This window comes from Pongo pygmaeus, chromosome 3 (genome assembly GCF_028885625.2).
Source record: "Pongo pygmaeus isolate AG05252 chromosome 3, NHGRI_mPonPyg2-v2.0_pri, whole genome shotgun sequence".
In the NCBI taxonomy this organism is placed as follows: Eukaryota; Metazoa; Chordata; class Mammalia; order Primates; family Hominidae; genus Pongo; species Pongo pygmaeus.
The window spans coordinates 197999280-198023332 of record NC_072376.2 but is presented as its reverse complement, the minus strand read 5'-3'; the positions used below and the strand labels follow the sequence as shown (position 1 = coordinate 198023332).

At 40.6% G+C, this 24053-nt stretch overlaps 1 protein-coding gene across 8 annotated transcripts; it reads left to right on the top strand.

Annotated features, from left to right (window-relative positions):
* Window positions 1-67: 67 nt before the first annotated feature.
* Window positions 68-22389, top strand: CASP3 (caspase 3). Of its 8 annotated transcripts, none has more exons than XM_054484116.2 (9): window positions 68-273; window positions 1060-1188; window positions 2682-2772; window positions 11452-11524; window positions 14680-14804; window positions 17691-17819; window positions 18149-18324; window positions 18928-19048; window positions 20607-22389. In XM_054484116.2, the coding sequence occupies exons 4-9, from the start codon at window positions 11472-11474 to the stop codon at window positions 20834-20836; spliced, it is 834 nt and encodes a 277-aa protein (XP_054340091.1). In that variant the 5' UTR covers window positions 68-273; window positions 1060-1188; window positions 2682-2772; window positions 11452-11471; the 3' UTR covers window positions 20837-22389. The 8 variants fall into 8 exon arrangements, with proteins under 8 accessions (XP_054340091.1, XP_054340090.1, XP_063520438.1 ...); XM_063664368.1 differs by having other exon boundaries at window positions 131-273; window positions 1726-2772; XM_054484112.2 differs by having other exon boundaries at window positions 131-273; window positions 1060-1227.
* The last annotated feature ends 1664 nt before the right edge of the window (window positions 22390-24053 follow it).

Genomic DNA, 24053 nt, shown 5'->3' with positions numbered 1-24053 from the left:
CGGGACGCGAGGGCGGGACCAGGGCGGGAGGACGAACGCGGGGTGCGGGGGCGGGGCGTGCTGCGGCGGGCGCCTCCCGGGGCCCAGCCTGGGGCTGGGTTCTCGGGTGGGCGGGAGCTAGGGGACGGGCCCCAGTGGAGGGGGCGCGAGGGACCGACAGGGGCGGGCCGGAGGCGGGGCTGGCGCTGGAGTGCATGTCCCGGCGGCGGGCCGCGGAAGCAGTGCAGACACGGGCCCTAGCGTGTGGCTGCTACTGTGAGGCGGTTGTGGAAGGTATGAGGAGGCTGTGCGGTGACTGCCGCCCTCGCTCCGGGCCGTCAGCCCTGCCCCCGCTCCCTGCATCCTCCCAGGCCCGGCGCCCGCCCGGGGACCTGCCCGGTCTGGGCGGCGGAGCGTTTGTTTTGCCACCTCACTCGGGCGGGGGCGAGCAGTGAAGCCCGCGGAGAGAGAGACCTGGCCCGGGGGCGGGAGCCTGGGCCGGGACCGGGGAAGCCAGGCAGCGGGTTAAGGCTTTTGATTTAGGGAGAGGGACCTGGGGGTAACCTAAGGAAAGGCCTCAGGTCATCGGAGGGGAGACCTGGCTCGGGGGCGGGAGGCTGGGCCGGGACCGGGAAGGCCGGGCAGCGCGAGGCCGGGCCGGGGGAACCAAGCCCCGGGCCGGGGAAAGCCAGGCAGCGGGAGGCCTGGCCAGGGGAACCGAGCCCGGGGCCGGGAGGTCGGGCACGGGGCACCGAGCTCCGAGGGCTGGAGGCCTGGCGGCCAGGCCGGGTGCCGGGAGGCCGGGTCAGGCGGCGGGAGGCAGCGGCAAGCTGGGAAACGGACGGCGCTACCGCCGGCGGAGGAGTGTCCCCGGGAAGCGGTGCTGCGAGGGCTGCGGCGGCCGGGTGCTGACTGTGAGATACTCGCCCTGGGGGCTGATCCTTCCAATTTTGGAAGAGGCTTCCGTCTCTGCTGCCTTCCATGCCTGGGGCCTGGATTATCCCGGGTTGACAGTGTAGTTTAGCTCTTCCAGAGAGCTAGTTGCAGGGTTTAAACTCCAATTCCTTTTCGGCCCTGCAGAGTTTCGTGAGTGCTCGCAGCTCAAACCTGTGGCTGTGGATCCGTGGCCACAGCTGGTTGGCGTCGCCTTGAAATCCCAGGCCGTGAGGAGTTAGCGAGCCCTGCTCACACTCGGCGCTCTGGTTTTCGGTGGGTGTGCCCTGCACCTGCCTCTTTCCCCCATTCTCAGTAAGTGGCACCCAAGCAGGAAACCGGAAAACATCGTTTTCAGCCCCCTCTCGCCCACCCACTTCTTTTCCTGCTTAGTCACCAAGCCTTGTCGACCTTGTAAATGTCTGCCAGATCTGTCCGCATCTCTCCATCTCTGATTTCAGCCGTCTGACCACAGCAGCCTCTTCCCTGGTCTCTCCACTTCCAGACCCGCCTGCTCCTTTGCAGTCCACTTTTTACAGCAGAGGCAGAGGGATCTTTATGAAATGAAAGTCTAGAAAGCTCGTCCTTTGCCCTTAGGTTAAACCCAGCACTTAATATGGCGAACAAACCCCTGCATGTGTTGGGTCCTGAGTGCCCCCACCCCTCCTTATCTTTAGCACCGATTCACTTTCTGCACAGCAATGCTGACCTTCATACCTAGTGTCTGCCTGCAACACCTGCATTCCCTTTCTCCTGCCATCACATTTGATTAGAAGTAAAAGCTGTACTTAAATTTCTGTTTTCATTAAACAGTTCAAGGTTAAATCTTCCTATGCTGTGTTCTTCCTGCAGCCAGCATTCCCTAAGAGAGATGTGTCATATCCTTTGCAGTTGCTTGTTTACTATCTTCCCCGCTAGATTTGCAAGCAAACTCCAGGAGGGACGGACTTGGTTTATCTTGCTGTCCTTACTGTCTTGCCCCAAATGCGGGGCCTGGCACAACACAGTGAATGCCCACCCATTGTGTTGTTAGTTTTATGCCCTATGTAGAAAAAGTAGACCTGGTTTAGGATTATTTAGCAAATAATAATTAGAAAAGAAATGGTAGAGGTGACATATGAAGTCACTGAAACGGTGTAAACCTGCAAGATAGCTGAAAGAGGGCCAGGCAAGGTGGTTAGACCAGACTGTATCAAAATGGGCTCAGCCACTGTGAATGTGTGTGCTGTGGTAACATAATCTCTAAAAATGAAATGTAAAGCTTAAATCATCTCTATCACAGCCCGATGGTTGGGCTTTGGGTTTGCTTTGCCTTTTTGCAAAAGAAGGTTTTTGAAAGTGAAAAATATTTTAGTGAATGGACGAACAGTTTATTGGAGTATGGCAATAAAACCTGTTCAAAGTAAGAGACATTAGACATTGTACCTAGTTAAATCAGATTTGCTTTTGCTATCCTGAATAAAGGCCTTGCCTCCTGCCATTTGGAGAGACTGGCATCTGATATAGGCAATTATAATGCTTCTTTACTGTTTCGTTTTCAAACCTCATTTAACACAATCTCCTACTGCTTCATCCCCCTACAAAGCAGACTTTATTTTGATGAATGATATATTACATTGCTTCTGGTGCCTGCTATTAGATCTTTAAGCTCTGCCCCAAAGATAGGAAGCACTGGTGTTTGGGCCTAAAAAAAAGATGTGAGAATTCTTAGATTTATATAATGTTCATTCTCTGCATGTTTTGTTCTTACCTTCACATGTTGCCTGTAGAGCTTCTTTGTGTTACAATAATGAAATCAAGCTACCTGATATGTATTGGACACCGTCTGGCATCTGCTTGTTGAGCCACTTTTGAATACCGGTGAGCATCGGTATAAGCCCTGCATAGAGATAGGGTTTGTCTCTTCCACTGCTTGATACACTCAGGGTCTAGTATAGTACTCTGCACACAGTTGGTGTGTTCAGTAAATTGTTATGGTGCAAATATCAAATGAATAAATACTACTGAATCTGATTCTGCAAGGTAGTCATTCTTGGTGGGAGTGGTGAGGCTTTAAAGTCGTCTGTAATTTTTATAAAAAGGCATCCGAGATCCTCCATTTTACATTTATATCATACAAATCATTTAGATCTGTGAAGGCTTTCCCATTTTCTCCTTTTGTCCCTCCAAAAACACCATCCTAGGACTTCACCTGGCACAGGGAAGACAGATCTATTGCACATAGTAAGTGCCGTTCTTTCTGACTTGTGTCATAAACTCAGAGGCTTTGAATAGTGGGGAGCGCGCTATACTGTCTTCCGGGTCCCGTGGCCCTTGCCAGAGGAGAGGAAAGGATGGTTGGTTTGTATAGTACAATGGAACTTATTTCACTGTATTCTGTATTTGATTTTACATTCCTGTTCTCATATTTTTACCTTAATTACGTAACAGATATTAAAAGATTGACTTCACCAGGCCCAGTGACAATAGCCAGTTTGATCATTCTTATATGTACTCAAATGAATTCAGAGACCAGATGGGAAAAGATTTCGATAAAACCTCTGGTACATTACAACTGAAGTCTTTTCTTGTCCAAACTTTTGTGAAACAGATGTTCTTTCTGTTTCATTTGCTAAATCTGGAAACGTGACTGCTTTTGAGACTTTGTCCTCTCTGACAGGTAATAAATATAATCCTGATATTTTTCAAGTTGTTTGACAGAAGTGTAATCTCCCCAGAAGTCCTGCTGGACAGGCTTCACTTTTCCTTTGGAGGAACACAGAGATATAGGAAATATGTTTTAATGACATATACCTAACACTGAACATGAAACCAGTTATTTTACTTTTATTATTATTATTTTTAGAAACAGAGTCTTGCTGTGTCACCCAAGCTCAAGTGCAGTGGTGCGATCATAGATCACTGCAGCCTCCAATTCCTATGCTCAAGTAATCCTCTTGCCTCAGCCTCCTGAGTAGCTGGGACTACAGGTGTGTGCCACCATGCCAGGCTACTTGTTTTTACTCTTTTATAGAGATGGGGTCTCTCTGTGTTGCCCAGACTGGTCTTGAACACATGATCTCAAGCAGTCCTCCCACCTCAGCCTCCCAAAGTGCTGGGATTACAGGCGCGAGCCACTGTGTCTGGCCTGTTTCACTTTAGAAGTAAATTGAATGCCACATGCGGAGTTTGTTAAATTTTTTAAAAAAAGAAGGAAAGAAAAAATAAAAGTAAACTACCTAGTCGCATCAGAAATGCCATACTCACTTTTGCCATTTTTTCATTCATTAGGATTCAGTGCATTATGTTATTTTGGTGTCTCTGCAGTAACTTTCTATCATGTTATTTATGTTCTTTGTCTTATTTAAAGCTTCTGAGATTATGGATTTTTGTTTCCTTCCCTGAAGTTAAGTGTTATCACTCCTATATAGTACTAAGCTGTCTACAGAATAGTGGGAGTCTGCCCTCTTGAGTTGGGAAGATCCTAGTTTGAATCCTGGCTGTGCCACTTTAAAGTTCATTAACTTCTCTTAGCCTCAGTCACCTGAACTCTGCAGTGGGGATCCTTATGCCTCAGAGTGTCATTGGGAGGACTCACGAAAAATATGCTTGTACTTTGAGTTCAGTACCTAGCCTGTATGAGCCAGCAGTAAGAGGGACAGTCATCACGCAGCGCTTTGCACACAGCTCTCATGCCACATGCAGCACTGTTGTTCCTTTGGCTACTGTTTTGGTAAATCTTTACTAGTAAATGTTTCTTAAAAGCATTTACATTCATGGACATGATTCAGAAACTAACAGTTGTTTTTTAGGTCTCACTTTGAGATTTAAAAACCCTTAGGGCAGAGACTAGATTTTATTTCTTACCTCAGAGTTTCCCTGTAGGACAGGAACCAGCAACAGCCTAATGAGCTGATTAAGAATTTTAGAGATTTAAAATTTAAATTAGGATTGCCAGTTTTAGAGACTGGCACATAAATGTTTTCATTTAAGGCAGTGACTATTTCCCTTAGGATATGATTTTTTATCCTTCTAAGATGAGATCACCATCCTCAGAATAATTTGTGCCCCGCTGGGCACTAGCTAATGGAGGTGATGTCATGCTAAGCAGCACTTCAGTGAGTTTTGCGGGAACCAAAGCTCTGCACCACACCAGGAGTGTGGATTTGGTGCTTTCATGTGGAAAAAGCAGATGATGACAAGTAGAGAGCAAATGTGTGCATGTCTGATGCTGTAAGGATTTCCTTTACCATCATATAAATTTTTAGAAGTATATCAAAATAAACTGATAACTGAGGCAATGTATGTTGTTCAGATACTAATAATGAAGTTAATGAAGTCCACTATAGTATTTGTCCCTGAGAAATCTTTATCAGATAGACAATATTTTAAATCCTATTGTAAAATAATTTATTTTTTCTTTCAGTTTTAGAGACTGGCAATCCTAATTTAACATCTCCTTTTGAATTCCCCACCACAGGCACACTTTCACACATTCACTTTTTAATAACAGGTTGTTTCAAATTGTTAATACTTTATAGCTTAATATAGAAATTTCACTTTAGAAATTAATTTTTATTTCTCTGCCTTAATGCTGTGGATGTTGTATTCTGCTTTACTTCATTATTGTAATGAGTAGTTGGCTAACGCCCATGTAAATAGGAAGAACATTCTAGTTTTTTACTTGTGTAGGAAAACACAGCTTGAAATGTCTAAGTATCTATTTTAGAGTGAGGTAAGTTTATACTGACAATATTTCTTAGTGTTTGAAGACCTGACTGTTACAGCGTTGGTAGCAAGTGTTAAGGGATCCAGGAACTAGACAAGTGATTCTGAGACCTGAGTTCCAGGTTTCTAAGTAATATCAGTTGGTCTACTGAGAACTTTGCCATAAACATATGTGTTCAGAAATTTCCTTTCTTAGCAGCAGCATCCTGAATTGATGAACAGAATTACACACATCAGCCCAGTTAGAAACAATTCATGTTAAGTCCGTTGCTATGCCAGGATAAATTTTTTAAATCCCAATTATTTTTCCGGTTTATATTTTGTCAAATAAGAATGTTCTAAAAACCAAAATTTCTGTTTTCCTTTTTTTTTTTTTTTTTTTTTTTTGAGAGGAGTCTCACTCTGTCGCCCAGGCTGGAGTGCAGTGGCGCGATCTCGGCTCACTGCAAGCTCCGCCTCCCAGGTTCATGCCATTCTCCTGCCTCAGCCTCACGAGTAGCTGGGACTCCAGATGCCCGCCACCACGCCCGGCTAATTTTTTATATTTTTAGTAGAGACGGGGTTTCACCGTATTAGCCAGGATGGTCTTGATCTCCTGACCTCGTGATCCGCCCGCCTCGGCCTCCCAAAGTGCTGGGATTACAGGCAAAATTTCTGTTTTCATTTAAGGCAGTGACTATTTCCCTTAGGATGTGATTTTTTATCCTTCTAAGATGAGATCACCATCCTCAGAATAAGTTGTATCCCGACTAGCAATGGAGGTGACGTCATGCTAAGCAGCACTTCAGTGAGTTTTATGGGAACTAAAACTCTGCTCCCAGGAGTGTGGATTTGGTGCTTTCATGTGGAAAAAGCAGATGATGACAAGTAGAGAGCAAATGTGTGCATGTCTGTTGCTGTAAGGATTTCATCTACCATCATATAAATTTTTAGAAGTATATCAAAATAAACTGATAACTGAGGCAATATATGTTGTTCAGATACTAATAATGAAGTTAATGAAGTCCACTGTAGTATTTGTCCCTGAGAAATCTTTATCAAATAGACAATATTTTAAATCCTATTGTAGAAGAATTTGTTTTTTCTTTCAGCCACCAACTGTCTTACTAAAACAAAATTATCTGTTGTGTCTAGTATTAGAAATGATTAATTTATAATTATTTGTATTGATTGGTCTCTCTGAATTTTTCAACTTTATTGACTTGATGTATAGAAAGGAAATGACTTTTATGGAAAGTCACCTAATATTTAGAGGAGATCTTAGATTGGTCTGAGCCAAGAAGCAAATATTATAGTACTCTGAAAAGCTGGTCACTGTTTAAAGTTTCCATTACCAGTCACAAGGAGAGAATAATTTTATCCCACAATTTTATTGCTGGCAAAAGACACAAGTTTATTAAAAGTCAGTATTTCAGTGTAAGAGTTACTGGACTGTTTGCAGAAGTGTTCAAAAGAGATCTTTAGGTCCTTGGTTGTCTGTGGAAGCTGATCAGCATTTAGGGGTTCCTGAGCACAGACTGTGAACCCGGCATTTGGCAAATGCATTCAGAGAGCTAATTTGAGGCAGACTGGGGGCTAGAAAGGATACTGCCAGGAGCTCCAGGTTCAGCTTCCGAAGTTATTAAGTCTTATTTCCCAGTTTTTAAATTAGACTTCATCTTTTAGAGCAGTTTTAGGTTCAAACCAAAATTGAGAAGAACGTACAGAGACATCCTGTATCCCACCTGCACCCCAACACATGCATAGTCTCCCCCATTATCAACATCCTGCACCAGAGTGGTACATTCTTATAAAGGAACCTACACTGACACGTCGTCATCACACAAACTCCATCGTTCACAATCAAGTTCACTCTTGGTGCTGTTTATCCTGTGGGTTTGGACAAATTTACAAGGACTTGTATCCACCAATATAGTGTCAACAGAGTAGTTTCACTGCCTTAAAAATTCTCCGTGCTGGCCGGGCATGGTGGCTCACGCCTGTAATCCTAGCACTTTGGGAGGCCAAGGCGGGCAGATCACAAGGTTAGGAGTTCGAGACCAGCCTGGCCAACATGGTGAAACCCTGTCCCTACTAAAAATACAAAAATTAGCCTGGCGTGGTGGCATGTGCCTGTAATCCCAGCTACTCAGGAGGCTGAGGCGGGAGAATCGCTTGAAACCTAAAGGCGGAGGTTGCAGTGAGCTGAGACCATGCCACTGCACTCCAGCCTGAGCAACAAGAGCGAAATTCCATCTCAAAAAAAAAAAAAAAAAAAAAAAAAATTCTCTGTGCTGTCTCCCTACCTCCTAGCCACTGGCAACCACTGATCTTTTTACCATCTCCATAGTTTTGCCTTTTCCAGATTGTCAGATAGTTGGAATCATGCGGTATATATATGGCCTTTTCAAACTGGCTTCTTTCACTTAGTGATAGTGCATTTAAAGTGTCCTACATGTGTTCATGGCTTGCTAGTTCATTTCTTTTTAGTGCTCAATAATATTCTGTTCTCTGGATATACCACGGTTTGTTTATTCATTCACCGACTGAAGGACATCTTAGTTGCTTCTAGTTTTGACAGTTATGAATAAAACTGCTATAAACATCTGTGTGCAGGCTTTTGTGTGAACATAAGTTTTCAACTCCTTGGGGTAAATACCAAAGAGTGTGTATTTACCATATGGCTGGATCATATGGTAAGAGTATGTTTAGTTTTGTAGGAAACTGCCAAACTGTCTTCCAAGTTGGCTGTACCATTTTGCCTTTCCACAAGCAGTGATTGAGAATCCCTGTTGCTCCACATCCTCACCAGCATTTGGTGTTGATGGTGTTCTGGATTTTGGCCATTCTGCTAGGTGTGTAGTGATATCTCATTGTTGTTTTAATTAGCATTTCCCATTATTTGCAGACTGTGTATCTTTGATGAGGCCCACTGGATTTTCACTTTAGATTTTCTATAGATTGGCCATAAAGTCTTGAAACAAAGATATTTTCTCATGGATTATAATGCAATATCAGTAAACTATTATGTGTTCACCAATGTTTCCAGACTTGTTAGCTACCCTGTACTGTTCTCTCAGTTAATCAAGTTAACCACAATTTGTTTCTCAACCACAGGTGGCTAATGATTTTGTCTGTGGTCTGTCCGCTTTGAATTGATGTGCATGGGGCAAGTTGGTCTCTGATATTTATGGTTTAAGGAAGTTCGAGATTTCCTGGTACCTAATACATGTTTATTGTACATATGAAAGAAAAAAAGGCAGATAGACGGGAACATGGTACTGAGCATGATAGAGGCAAGGAAGGGTGGCTACTTTGATAGGAGAATACACCTATTTTTGTCACTCTTGAAACAGGGCCAAGAGTTGAAATTGGCTAGAACAATCCTGACCTTTGTTGATATTATTTTATAGAATAATATTTGTTACTGTTTTCTCACTTTAAAAAAATGCAGATGTTATAGAAAAATTAGAAGATATGGAGGAATGTTAAGGAGTAGATAAGTTGTCAGTAATGTCATCACCCAGACAGCCACTGTTAATAAATATGTTAATATGTGAAGACATACTAATATGTAATATGTACTGAGTGACTAATGGCAGGTCACTTAGTAGCTGTCTCGGTTATCAGATCAACTGTCATGGTATGGCAGTGCTTATGTTCAGGTACCCTTATTAGTTACTGTTGTTAATCCCTTTCTGCGCCCAATTTATAAACTAAACTTTTTCATAGGTATGTATGTATAGGAAAAAACATGCTGCATATAGGCTCAGTACTGTATTTGGTTTCAAGCATCTACTGGGGGACTTGGGAGGTACCCCCTGCCCCTGCCCCACAGGTATACTACTGTATAATTATTCTTCTATCTAAAGTAAGATCTAATGGAAGATAGGAACTTTGTCTTGTCTTGCACTCTGTCCTATTTCCCAGGATGATATCTGGCACAAAATATTTGTTTACTGACAGACTAAAAGATGATTTATCCCAATTATGCTCACATCTTCCCTTGGTTTTCCAGAAAGCCTAGAGGAATTTAGACGGTAGAAAAGCAAAGTCTTCTTAGAAATGCAGAGCATAGACTGGCTCTTGGAGAAGGTCAAACATCACCCTCTCCTGTGGTTAAATTGAGATGGTGGCACTGGCTCTCTTCTATATTATTACTGCACCTTTCCCCACCAGGGGTGCACACAAAACTGGGAGAGAGGGGAAGAATGAGCTTAGCTTTTTCTTAATAGAGGGGAAGAAATTATGTTTTCCAAGAGACCTTGAAATTGGGGACCTTGGTAAAGAGTTTCAGTTTGGGAAGATAAAAAAGTTCTGGGATGGATTCCAACAATGTAACTGTACTCAGTGCCACTGAACTGTACACTTAAAAATGGTAAATTTTATGTCTATTTTACCACAGTTTTAAAGATTAAAATTTTTAAAAGTGGGGGAAGTTACCTAGGACTTTCTAGAAGGACTTTTGAGGGTGAGCAAGTTCTGTTATAGGATTGTGTGTTATTTTGGTATTTCTGATTGTATCATAGGAGTGAGGTTAAAGTTGTATTTTGACTGGAATTTTTGACATTGTCAGGGTTTCTAGAGTGTGGAGAAGGTCATTCAATATTTTTTGTTCTTGTTTTTTGTTTTGCTTTTGTTCTTGTTTTCCTCTATTTAGGGAGGTGGATTGCCATGGGAAGTACCTTTGCTTCTGAAAAGCCAGAAAATGCCTGGTAGAACTCCAGAAAAGTAGTAAGGAGCTGGGTTCTTCAGAGGCAGCATAGCAGAGTGGGAAGAGGGCCCTGTCACTTAGCTTGTGACTGTCGACAAAGTCACTTAACCACCAGTAGTTGGGTTTTCTGACTTTCAGAATTTTGAAAAGATTAAAAATGAGTGCCTTGCAAAGTACCTGGTATATATTAAGTGCTCAATAAGTGATAGTTGCTTTGATTCTAAGAACTGGTTCACCTTGTGAGATATAATTGTGTGATGGAAGAATGAAAGCAGAAACTTTAGTTTCTACTTTTACATTTCCTGGGCCATTTTACTAGCCTAAATGAGAAGCTGGGCTTCCAAAACCCAGTTTAAAAGTAAAGACTAGGCCGGGTACAGTGGCTCTTGCCTGTAATCCCAGCACTTTAGGAGGCCTAGGTGAGCAGATCGCTTGAACCCAGGAGTTCGAGACCAACCTGGGCAATAGAGCAAGACCCTATGTCTACAAAAAATACAAAAATTAGCCAGACATGGTGGTGCATGCCTGTAATCCCAGCTACTCGGGAGGCTGAGGTGGGAGAATTGGAGTCCAGGAGATCGAAGCTGCAGTGAGCCGTGATTGCACCGCTGCCCTCTAGCCTGGGTGACAGAGTGAGACCCTGCCTCAAAAGAAAAAAAAAAGGAATAAAGATTAATGGAGATTTGGAACATCTTGATGCTGTATCTTGGGAATCTAAGCATTGTAGAATTGTGTTATGTGAGTTATACCGTTGTGGTGGGAAGTTTTTGATTTTTGTTTTAACTGTGTTGAGTTGCAGTTCTTAGAAATGACCCGACATGTTGTCTTACAAAAGAAATAAACTGTAATCTATATCTTGATCTGATGAGGGTATGTAAATATAAAAAATCGAGCTGTATACTTTCTATATGCTTTATGTAATTCACTATATATAATTCATAGCTCAATTAAAAAGAGAGAGAGAGGCTAAATTGTATGTACCATTGCAAAGAAATCATTATCCCCAGAACTGACTCACATACACCTTTAACAGTAGAGGGGGAACTGAGGTAATAATTTGGAAAAATAATCACTGGGATAATTAATATAATGCAGTGGTTTTATGACTGATTTTTTATTAACTTCTATTTTCTTTGTAGTCTAGTTAATAAAGGTATCCATGGAGAACACTGAAAACTCAGTGGATTCAAAATCCATTAAAAATTTGGAACCGTGAGTATTTAAATTGAATTCTTTATAATCAGAGAAAGATGGGGATGTGTAATACAGCAAACCTTGAGGAGTGGGGAAAGAGGAAAGAGAGTGGTCTCTCTTTCAGGCCAGAGAGACCAAGTGACTTCCTACCTCAGACAGCTGTGTGGCTTTGCATAAACTAACTTTTCTTCTCTGAACCTTGTCTTTAACATGGGGCTAAAACTTTCACAGAACTGAAGGGAAGATGAAAGGAAAGGCCTAGTAGGGTGTGTGACCCATAGTTGGAAACCTAGTCCTGGAACCAAAAGGACACCACAGGAGAGGCAGGACTCCCAAGCGCCGGTGCTTTCTACCCTCCCGAATCGCTCTATAGGATTAGAGGGTTTAGGTTTGGGAGGAGTTTTTTGACCTCTTGTTTATGAGTTTTTATGACTGAAATGCAATGCCAGTTTTCAGTCTAGGGACGAATTGCCTAGTTGCGGATGAATTTTACCCTTTTTTTCCCATGTCTTTTTGGAATATTCTGCTTATTAATGCTTCCAATAACTAGCAGATGGAAAAAGGAAAAAGATAAAACTCAAATTCACTTTTTAATTCATGTCTGTTATTATTTATTTGGGATCTCTCGTAATACTTTAAATTGTGAAAGTTTATTTCTGAAACCCAGTATTGTTATTCTCGGCTGCCCTGAAAATTACAAACTAATTTTATTACTAAACAATATGATTACAGAAATACTATTAACAAGTTACCAGTAAAGATTTCACAATTTTATTTAGCAAAGGGATTTTTCTAGAAAGTAAACTTTTAAAATGCAGTCCCATTTTAGAGAGTTGTTATTGTCATTTAAATCATTTTAGCCAGTGTAGTGGCTTGCTCCTGTAATCCCAGCTACATGGGAGCTGTGGCAGGAGGATCACTTGAGGTGGAGAGTTTGAAACCAGCCTGGGCAACATAACGAGACCCTGTCTCTACAAAAAAACAAAAACAATTAGTCCACCATGGTGTGTGTGCTTGTAGTCAGTCCTAGCTACATGCCAGAGGTTACAGTGAAGTAAGACACCATCTCTTTAAAAAAATCCTTTGAAAGTGATTTACACATTTTCCTACTACTTTTTTTTTTCTTTCTTTTTTGAGACAGGGTCTTGCTCTATCACCCAGGCTGGAGTGCAGTGATGTGATTATGGCTGACTGCACTCCTGGGCTCCAGTAATCCTCCTGAGTAGCTAGGACTACAGACATGTGCCACCATGCCTGGTTATTTTTGTTTTTTATTTTTGTAGAGATGGAGGTCTTGCTGTGTTGCCCAGGCTGGTCTCCAATTCCTGGCCTCAAGGGATCTTCCTGCCTCGGCCTCCCAAAATAATCCTCCCGAGTAGCTAGGACTACAGACATGTGCCACCATGCCTGGTTATTTTTGTTTTTTATTTTTGTAGAGATGGAGGTCTTGCTGTGTTGCCCAGGCTGGTCTCCAATTCCTGGCCTCAAGGGATCTCCCTGCCTCGGCCTCCCAAAGTGCTGGGATTACAGGCGTGAACCACCCTGCCTGGCCCTACCTTTTCATGTCATGCAGAACACCACTTCAATAACAAGTTGCACGGGAGCCCCAGACAGGTTTAGGCTTGTTTTGATCCTGTGATAAGTTGCCCTCACAGTCCCGGCTTTCACAGCCTCTGCCTTTTATTAGGAGTATCCCCTCTTGGATTAGCTATCATATGCTTGTAAAGTACCTACCTCCTTAGGAGGCAGCCAGAGCACGTGGGGAATGGGCATCGGGAGCCTGGGAGTCATAAGTCCCATGATCCATTATCTGTATGACTCAAAGGTCAAGTCACGCTTTCGGGATTTAACTTTAATCTGTAAATGTGAGGCTATTCACCTCTGGTTAAAAATAATAACTGTTTTCTGACCTTGACTCCTTTAATTTACTACATTTAATCTTTTTCCAACAGTATTTTTGGAATTATGTATAATGTGAGATACTCTTAAGGTTAAGTGCATGAGTATATGGACTGTAGGTGTTAGTGTTTGGCAGTTCCTAGACCTGTTTTTGCCTGACTCTTGGCCTAGATCAGGGATCAAGCTTGAGGCCTGTTTTTATCAAATTTCGTTGGAATATAGGCATACCCATTCCCTTACATATTGTCCTAAGCCCACTTCACCAGGATAATTGAGTAGCTGTGGCTGGGCACAGTGGCTCACAACTGTAATCCCAGCACTTTTGGAGGCGAAGGCAGGAGGATCACTTGAGTCCAGGAGTTCAAGACTAGCCTGGGCAACATAGCGAGATCCTGTCTCTACAAAAAAAATACAGAAATTAGCTGGGCATGGTGGGGCATGCCTGTCTGTAGTCCTAGCTACTCAAAGGGCTGAGGAAGGAGTATCACTGGAGCCCAAGAGTTCAAACTGCAGTGAGCTATGATGGCACCACTGCACTCCCGCTTGGGTGACAGAGCCAGACCATGTCTCAAAAAAAAAAAAAAAAAAAAAAAATAGAATTGAGTAGCTGTAACAGAAACCAGATGGCCCACAAGCCTAAAACACTTAATATTTAGCCCATTAAAAAAAAAAGTTTACTGACCCCTAATCTAGATAGCAGAGGTTTTTTTAGATAAATGACTTCCAGACGGATATTTTCAATTATTTACAATAATGCTTTTATATATTAATAAATTACTAATTTGTTTAGCTCATGGGGTTTAAGGAATAATTTATGAATTGTGATAAATATTGTGCCTTGAGTTATATTTGCATTTTGTTGATTTCCCATCATTTCAGGGTAATTTTTAAGATTTTTACTCTTAAAGGATAAAATATTTCACAAAGTTAATAAGTAATTTTTAAATTATAAAGGTATTTGATGAAATTTTGAAGAATTTAGAGGAAAATGTAAAACATGGAAGTTAAAAGCCTGAACTCTGAAGTCCAACAGATACTTTCCTTCCTTCTTGGCTGTGACAGAATATTGCATAACCTTTAGCACATTACTCAGCCTCATGTCAGGTCATTTTCTCATCTGTATAACTGTTGATGTGAAATTGAAATGAAGACAGCCTGGTTTATAACATTCAACAAGTGTTAACTGTTACTGTGAGTTATAAAAATTGCACTAATGTAAACAGAAAGCATGGTCATTTCTACCTTTGTAAAGCTATTATTTGATTTCTAAACAGAAAGGTCATACATGGAAGCAAATCGATGGACTCTGGAATATCCCTGGACAACAGTTATAAAATGGATTATCCTGAGATGGGTTTATGTATAATAATTAATAATAAGAATTTTCATAAAAGCACTGGTATGTGTCTTACATAATTTTTAATCCTTTTCAAATATTTGTGCCATTTACATTCGATATAATATTAAAAGCAGTATTATTGAGGTATTAGTAAACTGTGACACAGACTAGCTGTGAAGTAGAGATTGGGCAGGACCTACAGGTCCTCTGCTACATTGTGAACGCTTCACTCTTCTGCCCAACTTCACAGCCTCCTCTTGCTGGCCTCCTGTCTGTATGCTTGGTTGCTTCTGCCCTGACTTCTCTGTAGCCCTTGCTTCTTTTGCTTCTTCCTACTCCCTCTTTGATCCCAATGGAAGGTTCTCAAAAAAACAGTTAAGTGGTAGTATTTATTTTTTCCCCAGAAACTGCAAGACATGTCACACGCATTGTCTTATTTAATTTTATGACAACCTGGAAAGTAACGATGAGATTCTGAAAGGTTAAAGACCTTGCACAGTTACACAGTATGGCAGCAGAGCTAGGTCTGTGTGGCTCCAAAGCCCAAGCTCTGAATCCATCTTCTGTTCTGCTTCACTTCCTCGTATCTTCATGTGCTCTGTTGCCTGTCTTCCCTTACCCTCCGAAGCTCCCCATCTTAGAGAGACCTTTCTTTTACTCTGTTCCTTTTAATTCCTTTGATATTTTATCTCCTTCCCTTCTTCCTTAAATTTTGAATACATGTAGTTTAAGCTTGTACTCTTCATTTGTTTCCATTCCTTCTTGAGTCTTTTTCTATTTTCTGCCTCTACTAAAACTGCTTGCTTTAAATTTACCATGGCCTTATCACCAGATCCCCCTCTCAATGTCTGTACTATGTACAGCTTGAATGTAGTACTACATTTGAGAATGTTTTTTTAGAAATATAGATAATAAAATCCTTCACAATGCCAAAAAAGCTAATTAATATTTGGTGTATTGTTATTTTTTCTTGGCAGTTCTTTTTAAAGCTTGATTTTATTCATAACGTGTAAGCAATGTTGTATTCTGCTTGGTTCACTTAAAGTAATAGCATTTTTCATATTGCTGCATAATTTTCATATCTGTTATAATGATTATATAATACTGCATCCCCAAAACTACCATTCACTTAATTTGAATAATTTGCTGTATGAATGAACATTATGGCTGTTTCCCTTTTAAATTGATGCTGTGATAATTCTTTGAATTGGCATGTTAATCATATTAGAGTTAATTTTTAATTAGAGAAGGTATAGTAGATCTAATGTGGGCCAGTACCTATCAGAGTGGTGGTGGAAATGGAAGGAAGCCAGATTACACCGGGAAGATAGCAGGGTTTGTGTCAGATTAGTTATAAGGAGTGAGAAAAGAATAGTTGAAAATGGAGCTCTAAATGGCACCAGTTTTATTGCTTTTGGTTATAAGTTGAGATGCCACCTTCAACCATTAACTTAAAAACACACCTTGTTTACTTTTGCTTTATGCACATTTGAAAATTTACTTCTAGATATTCTGCCTCATATTTCTAGTTAGGATACCTCTTTCCTATAGAATTTCGCACTGTTGGCTCTATTGTTTAAAAAACCAAAAACAAGCATATCATTCCACTACCACCAGCACCTCCCCCCACATATTTAGACCAGCAGTCTGGGTTTTGCCCAGTGAGCTCCTTTCCTACTTTGCAATGTAAAGGTCAGGCTCTCATGAGATCTCTGGCAGGCTGGTGTTGGGCCAGGCGCCGTGGCTCACACGTGTAATCCCAACACTTTGGGAGGCCAAGGCAGGAGGATCCTTGAGCACCAAAGTTCAAGATCAGTCTGGGCAACATAGGGAAATCCCATCTCTACAAAATAGAAAAAAGGTAGCAGGGTGTGGTGGTGCACACCTGTAGTCCCAGCTACTCGGGAGGCTGAGGTGGGAAGATAGTTTGAATCTGGGAGGTTGAGGCTGCAGTGAGCTGTGGTTGCTGTACTCTAGCCTAGGCCACAGAGCAAGATCCTGTCTAAAAAATAAAAATAAATAAAAAGGCAGCCAACACATCAGCACCAGAAGCCAGTGACCTTGTCACACAGCTGAGATGATCAACAACATTTTGGAGATATGTGTAGACTTTTTGTATTTAATCTTCATACCCATCAAATTTACTGAATTCTGAGGGATGTTTCCCACCAAGATTTAGCATTTTGAAATCTGAGTGCATCATGCAGTCAATCTGTACGTTAATGTGGAAGGTTCTCTAAAGGAGTGGTAGAAAGCCCAGGAGCCCAGGATACAGACCCAGCATAGCTTTTTCACTTTGGACTGGTTTGTTAACTCTACTGCATGTCCCACATCTGCACAAGTGAAACTAGTAATAATACAACTCTCATGGTGATTGGAAGGATTAGAGATTAGCCATAGCAGAATACCTGATCAACAGTAATAATGTTTGGGGGTTTTCCTTGAAGACACTATAAATGTTGTAATGCTATTTTAAAATTATTGGGAAGTTAGAATCAGAGAAACGCAGTTCCTCTGAGTGTGACAGATGTGTGTATGTATTATAGGATCGTATTGTTTTCTAGTTTTATTTTTTTAAACGATGATTTTCCCATGGCAACATTTTATCTGTGAAAATGACAACGTAGTATATCCCATTATATAAGTGAGTATAGCTTGTCTAACCAAACCCCTATTGTTAGATATTTGTTTGTGTTTTTCACTACCTAAACAGCTGTGAAAGATATCATTTTGGCTATAACACTGATAAGCTTATATTATGAAGTATCTTATAAGCTACAAAATTGAAGAGATTTTGTGTCACCATGTTCAAAATAGTTAGAATTCTCTTACCATTTAAAAGGAAGAATTTATTGTGGACTTTTGAATTGCTGAGTAGTTAATTTCATTTCAAAGTAGTTATTCTTTGTTTTCAATACAATTAAAAGTAATTCTTTCTGTTCCAAGGAATGGCATCTCGGTCTGGTACAGATGTCGATGCAGCAAACCTCAGGGAAACATTCAGAAACTTGAAATATGAAGTCAGGAATAAAAATGATCTTACACGTGAAGAAATTGTGGAACTGATGCGTGATGGTAGGAAGAAACAATTAGAAGAATGAACTTCATTATAGAATTAATTTTATACTATGGTCTAGCAATAATTATATGTATAATAAAATATGAGAATTGTGGAATTATACTGTACATAACCCTAATCTTACGTACTTTAGTAAGAAGTTTAAAAAAAGTTATTTATGCCAACTTCCTAAAATGGTTTGAGATGTGTTGCCGTGCCCCAGGTTAGGTTAAGATGATCTCTTAGTTTTATTCTCAGTTTCTTCATCATGTTCCTGTACAGTGTATCTGAAGTTGTTGAATAAAGTTGTGGATTTTTTTCCTTGTATTTGCAAATGTCTTTCCAGTTGCTAAAGAAGATCACAGCAAAAGGAGCAGTTTTGTTTGTGTGCTTCTGAGTCACGGTGAAGAAGGGATAATTTTTGGAACAAATGGGCCTGTTGACCTGAGAAAAATAACAAACTTTTTCAGAGGGGATCGTTGTAGAAGTCTAACTGGAAAACCCAAACTTTTCATTATTCAGGTAATGTCTAACTGAGTGATTTGGTTATTGACGATTAAGTGGGGGTTACTTTTCTCAATTGTAAATTATCCAAAGGGTAATTTTTTTCCCGAAGCTAATGAACTATTGTTACTTTTCATTTATTTACCACTTAAAAGATACAGAGTAAATTTTAATTTTATACTAATATCAAAAAGGCTCAGCATAATTAACATCCTTTTTTTTTTTTTTTTTTTTTTGAGACAGAGTCTCGCTCAGTTGCCCAGGCTGGAGTGCAATGGCGTGATCTTGGCTCACTGCAAGCTCCGCCTCCCGGGTTCACGCCATTCTCCTGCCTCGGCTTCCTGAGTAGCTGGGACTACAGGCGCCCACCACCACACCCGGCTAATTTTTTGTATTTTTTTTTAATAGAGATGGGGTTTCACCATGTTAGTCAGGATGGTCTCGATCTCCTGACCTCGTGATCCATCCACCTTGGCCTCCCAAAGTGCTGGGATTACAGGCGTGAGCCACTGCGCCCGGCCAGTTAACATCCATTTTTACATAGCACTTCAATTTTTTAGAAATAAGTTATATGTTCACACACAAATTTTTATAAATAAATATTTATTTTCTAACACCCAGGCCTGCCGTGGTACAGAACTGGACTGTGGCATTGAGACAGACAGTGGTGTTGATGATGACATGGCGTGTCATAAAATACCAGTGGAGGCTGACTTCTTGTATGCATACTCCACAGCACCTGGTGAGAAAGTTACACATAATGAATGTTACATGTGGATTTAAATGAATTAACTGTGACTAATCATAGAATTATGCAATGAAGAGTGTGTTTCAGAGACTGTCAAGATTTTGATATCCCTAAAGATATCAAAACTTGTCTATATTTTAGGGAAACTTCATCAAAGAGAAGTCTCAAAAAGTTGTCTTTAGCCAAAAGTTTGGCTAGAAAATATGCATACATAGCTGGGCGCAGTGACTCACACCTGTAATCCTAGCGCTTTGGGAGGCCAAGGCAGGCGGATCACTTGAGGTCAGGATTTCAAAACCAGCCTGGCCAACATGGTGAAACCTCGTCTCTACTAAAAATACAGAAAAATTAACTGGGCGTGGTGGCACACGCCTGTAATCCCAGCTACTTGGGAGGCTGAGGCAGGAGAATAGCTTGAACCTGGAAGGCAAAGGTTGCGGTGAGCCAAGACTGCACCACTGCACTCCAGCCTGGGCGACAGAGCGAGACTCCGTCTCAAAAAAAGGAAAAAAAGAAAATAAGTGTACGTAGAGTAGACTAGCACGATGTCATTCATTGGACTTAATATCAGGTAGAATATTATGCAGCAACAGAAGCCAAGTCAGAGCTTCCCCTGCATCTTAGAGAAGAAGAGAGGTACGTTTCTCAGGAGTTATTTGAAAGGTAGTAAATAAAAAAGATAAACATGACTAGTATACAAGAGGATAGATGTGGAGTGGGAGAAAATAAAGAAGGTAAAAAACGATACATGAATATGCCGTCAACCTCCACGTTTTTGCTCTTCTGCTGCACATCTAAATAAATATTTGTTGATTATACCACCATTTACTTACACAACTAAGGGTGTCAGAGAGTTTGGAAACTTAAGGTAAATGTATTCTTAAGCAGTGTTGCATTTTAAAATATGCTCAGTATGGTTTATCTTATTCTCTAGGCATCTTTCCAAGCAAAGAACCTCTAAGTTAAAAGCAATGGATCTAACAGTTAACCTAGAAAAAAAAGTATGATAAATACACTATTTTTCCTTTTTGGACCTTTTGAGTGCTCGATAGTGTGTTTATTATACTTTATTCAGGTGCTCTGTAGACAAGTAGGACACTCAAAGCAATTTATTTCTTGGCTAAGTCAGTATTAAAATAAGGTGAAATCTGATTGGAACACTGTGCTACTTATAATGATCCTTTTTATACCTCTTTACTTTTGCATCTTACCTTCTGCGTGTTTGCTGTTCTTGCCTATTGAAAGGGGAGGCCAGAAAGTAAAACTTTCAATAATTCAGTGTTCGTGAAGCTGGTCCCCGGCCTCGATAATTCAGTGTTCGTGAAGCTTGTCCCCGGCCAGCTTTGCTGAAAGCAGGGAGTGTATGCATAGCACACATTCTTCCTTCTTCAGCATCATTTCTTCTGAAACCAAAGGTGCCTTTTTTTTCTTTGTATGGCTAATAAGACTTGTGTAAGTTTATGCTTATTTTTGCCTTTATGACTACATAATAATTTATAGAATCAACTAAAATCAGCTATCCATGGTATTTTGGTTGTATTTTGCCTTTTAGGTTATTATTCTTGGCGAAATTCAAAGGATGGCTCCTGGTTCATCCAATCGCTTTGTGCCATGCTGAAACAGTACGCCGACAAGCTTGAATTTATGCACATTCTTACCCGGGTTAACCGAAAGGTGGCAACAGAGTTTGAGTCCTTTTCCCTTGACGCTACTTTTCATGCAAAGAAACAGATACCATGTATTGTTTCCATGCTCACAAAAGAACTCTATTTTTATCACTAAAGAAATGGTTGGTTGGTGGTTTTTTTTAGTTTATATGCCAAGTGAGAAGATGGTATATTTGGTACTGTATTTCCCTCTCATTTTGACCTACTCTCATGCTGCAGAGGGTACTTTAAGACATACTCCTTCCATCAAGTAGAACCACTATGAAGCTACCTCAAACTTACAGTCAGGTAGTTGCAATTGAATTAAATTAGGAATAAATAAAAATGGATACTGGTGCAGTCATTATGAGAGGCAATGATTGTTAATTTACAGCTTTCATGATTAGCAAGTTACAGTGATGCTGTGCTATGAATTTTCAAGTAATCATGAAAAAGTTAAACATTGAAGTAATGAATTTTTATGATATTCTCCCCACTTAAGACTGTGTATTCTAGTTTTGTCAAACTACAGAAATGATGATGTGGAAGAACTTAGTCATCTGTGGGCATGGTCAAAGGCTCAAACCTTTATTTTAGAATTGATACACAAAGATGACTTAACTGCATTTTTAGACCATTTATCTGGGATTATGGTTTTGTGATGTTTGTCCTGAACAGTTTTGTTGTAAAAAAAAAATAATGTTTAATATTGAGAAAGAAACTAATATTTTATGTGAGAGAAAGTGTGAGCAAACTAACTTGACTTTTAAGGCTAAAACTTAACATTCATAGAGTTTTAACTGTAAGGTGCTACAATGCAGCTGATCTACCAGCATAAATATCTTCTGATTTGTCCCTATGCATATCAGTTGAGCTTCATATACCAGCAATATATCTGAAGAGCTATTATATAAAAACCCCAAACTGTTGATTATTAGCCAGGTAATGTGAATAAATTCTATAGGAACATATGAAAATACAACTTAAATAATAAAAAGTGGAATATAAGGAAAGCAATAAATGGATGGGCTGAGCTGCCTGTAACGTGAGAGCAGATGGTTTGAGCCTGAGCAGAGACATGACTCAGCCTGTTCCGTGAAGGCAGAGTCATGGACCATGCATGGACCACTTCTCCATACACACTGGTGTGTGTGGATGATGCTGCCAGGGCACCACTGCCAAGTAAGAAAGTGAAGCACATCAGAAACTTGTGAAGTGGAAATGTTCTAAAGGTGGTGAGTCACAATAAAAATCATAGTACTCTTTGTAGCAAAATTCTTAAGTATGTTATTTTCTGTTGAAGTTTACAATCAAAGGAAAATAGTAATGTTTTATACTGTTTACTGAAAGAAAAAGACCATGGCACATAGGACTCTAGACAGCATCCAGCCGGAGGCCAGAGCTGAGCACCCAGCTCAAGAGGCAGGCTCCAGGCCTCAGCAGGCACTGAGCTGTCACTGCACCAAGTCTCACTGGCTGTCAGTATGACATTTCACGGGAGATTTCTTGTTGCTCAAAAAATGAGCTCGCATTTGTCAATGACAGTTTCTTTCTTCTTACTAGATCTGTAACTTTTGTAAATACACATAGCATGTAATGGTATCTTAAAGTGTGTTTCTGTGTGACAATTTTGTACAAATTTGTTATTTTCCATTTTTATTTCAGAATATACATTCAAACTTAAAATTACCAATGTCTTTGAGTTTTTTGTTGCTGTTGTTTTTGATGTTGTGCTACTAATTGGAAGTTAAAATGTTTTTAATCAGAAGCTTGATTTGGAAGAGTCAAAGAGGAAGCACCAGAACCCTAGCCTAGTTTTTTGAGGTGGTGGCAGTTACTGAACAGGGCAGACAGATCGCTTATGCTTCCCAAGTCCTCGCAGAAGGTCCTGACCCTGAAATGACCACAATACCAGGAAGATACTTTGTTTGCATAGATCTCAGGCCTTAAATATGGCCATATGTGTGAATTTGAAACTTTTTCCACAAGATAAATTTTAAATGTGTCTAATGGGAAGAACAACCTAAGAGGATATACAACAAGCCATTGATGTTTACTGATGGCCTCCTCTGGGTGCTGGGATTTTGACAGAGGAATTTGCTGTCTTTTTACTTCATATGCTTAGAAAAGGAATATAGGAAAGTGGGGTTGTGGGTGGTTTTAAATTTCTTCCAATATTTCTATAATGAAAATACATTACTTTTAAATCAGAAACAAAATAAAATTGTCCACATTAGGAAAAGGGGACTTCTGTTTCTGAGGAGTAGAGAGTAGCATGAATGAGTTCTTTAAGGCCATATGAAAGCGGTGGTTCTATAAAGTGTTGAGGAAAATCTGGCTTATTCTAGTCTCCCCGTTAAGTAAAGAGGTTTCAGATACAAAGGAAAAGAAAGACCAGCAACCCAATAGGAAAATAAGCCAAGGACATGAACAGTTCACAGAAAAAAGAAAACCCAAATGTCCCTTAAATTCAATAAAGAACTTGATCTGCATCATAGTAAGAGAAATGCACATTAAAGTATCATCTGTCATCTATCAGACCAGCAAAAACCCCAGTTTGGTAACATATTCTGTTGGCAAGATGTGGGAAATGTATACTCTCCCGTTGGTGCGAGTATGATATGGTAAAATTCTCTGTGGAGGGGAATCTGACAATACCTATCAAATTATTCTTTGAAGTAGCAGTCCCATTTCTTGGAATCCAGCCTACCCATACACCTATGTGTGTACAAAATTATATATAAGCTTTTCATCACAGCGTTGTTCTGGTGTTAAAAAATGGCAGCAGCTCAGCTGTGAAGTGTTGTGGGAAGTCAGGGACCCCGAACGGAGGGACCTGCCTGAGGCTGTGACAGAGGAACATAAATTGTGAAGATTTCATGAACATTTATCACTTCTCCAGTCAATACCCTTGTGGTTTCCAATGCCTGTCTTTGCTTTGATCTCTTGGTCCCGTCATCTTTGTAAGCAGAGGATGTGTGTTGCCTCAGGACCCTGTGATGATTGCGTTAACTGCACAAATTGTTCATAGGGCATGTGTGTTTGAACAGTGTGAAATCTGGGCACCTTAAGAATAGGATAACAGGGATTTTTCAGGGAACAAGGGAGATAGCCTTAAAGTCTGGCTGCCTGTGGGCTGGGCAGAACAGAGCCATATTTCTCTTATTACCAAAAACGGGTAGGAGAAATATCGCTGAATTCTTTCCCCAGTAAGGAATATTAATAACAGCCCTGGGAAAAGAATGCATTCCCGGGGCGGGGGGGCCCTCTAAAATGGCCTGTCTGGGGGTGTCTGCCTTATGCAGTTGCAGATAAGGGATGAAACACACCCTGGCCTCCTGCAATGCCCCCAG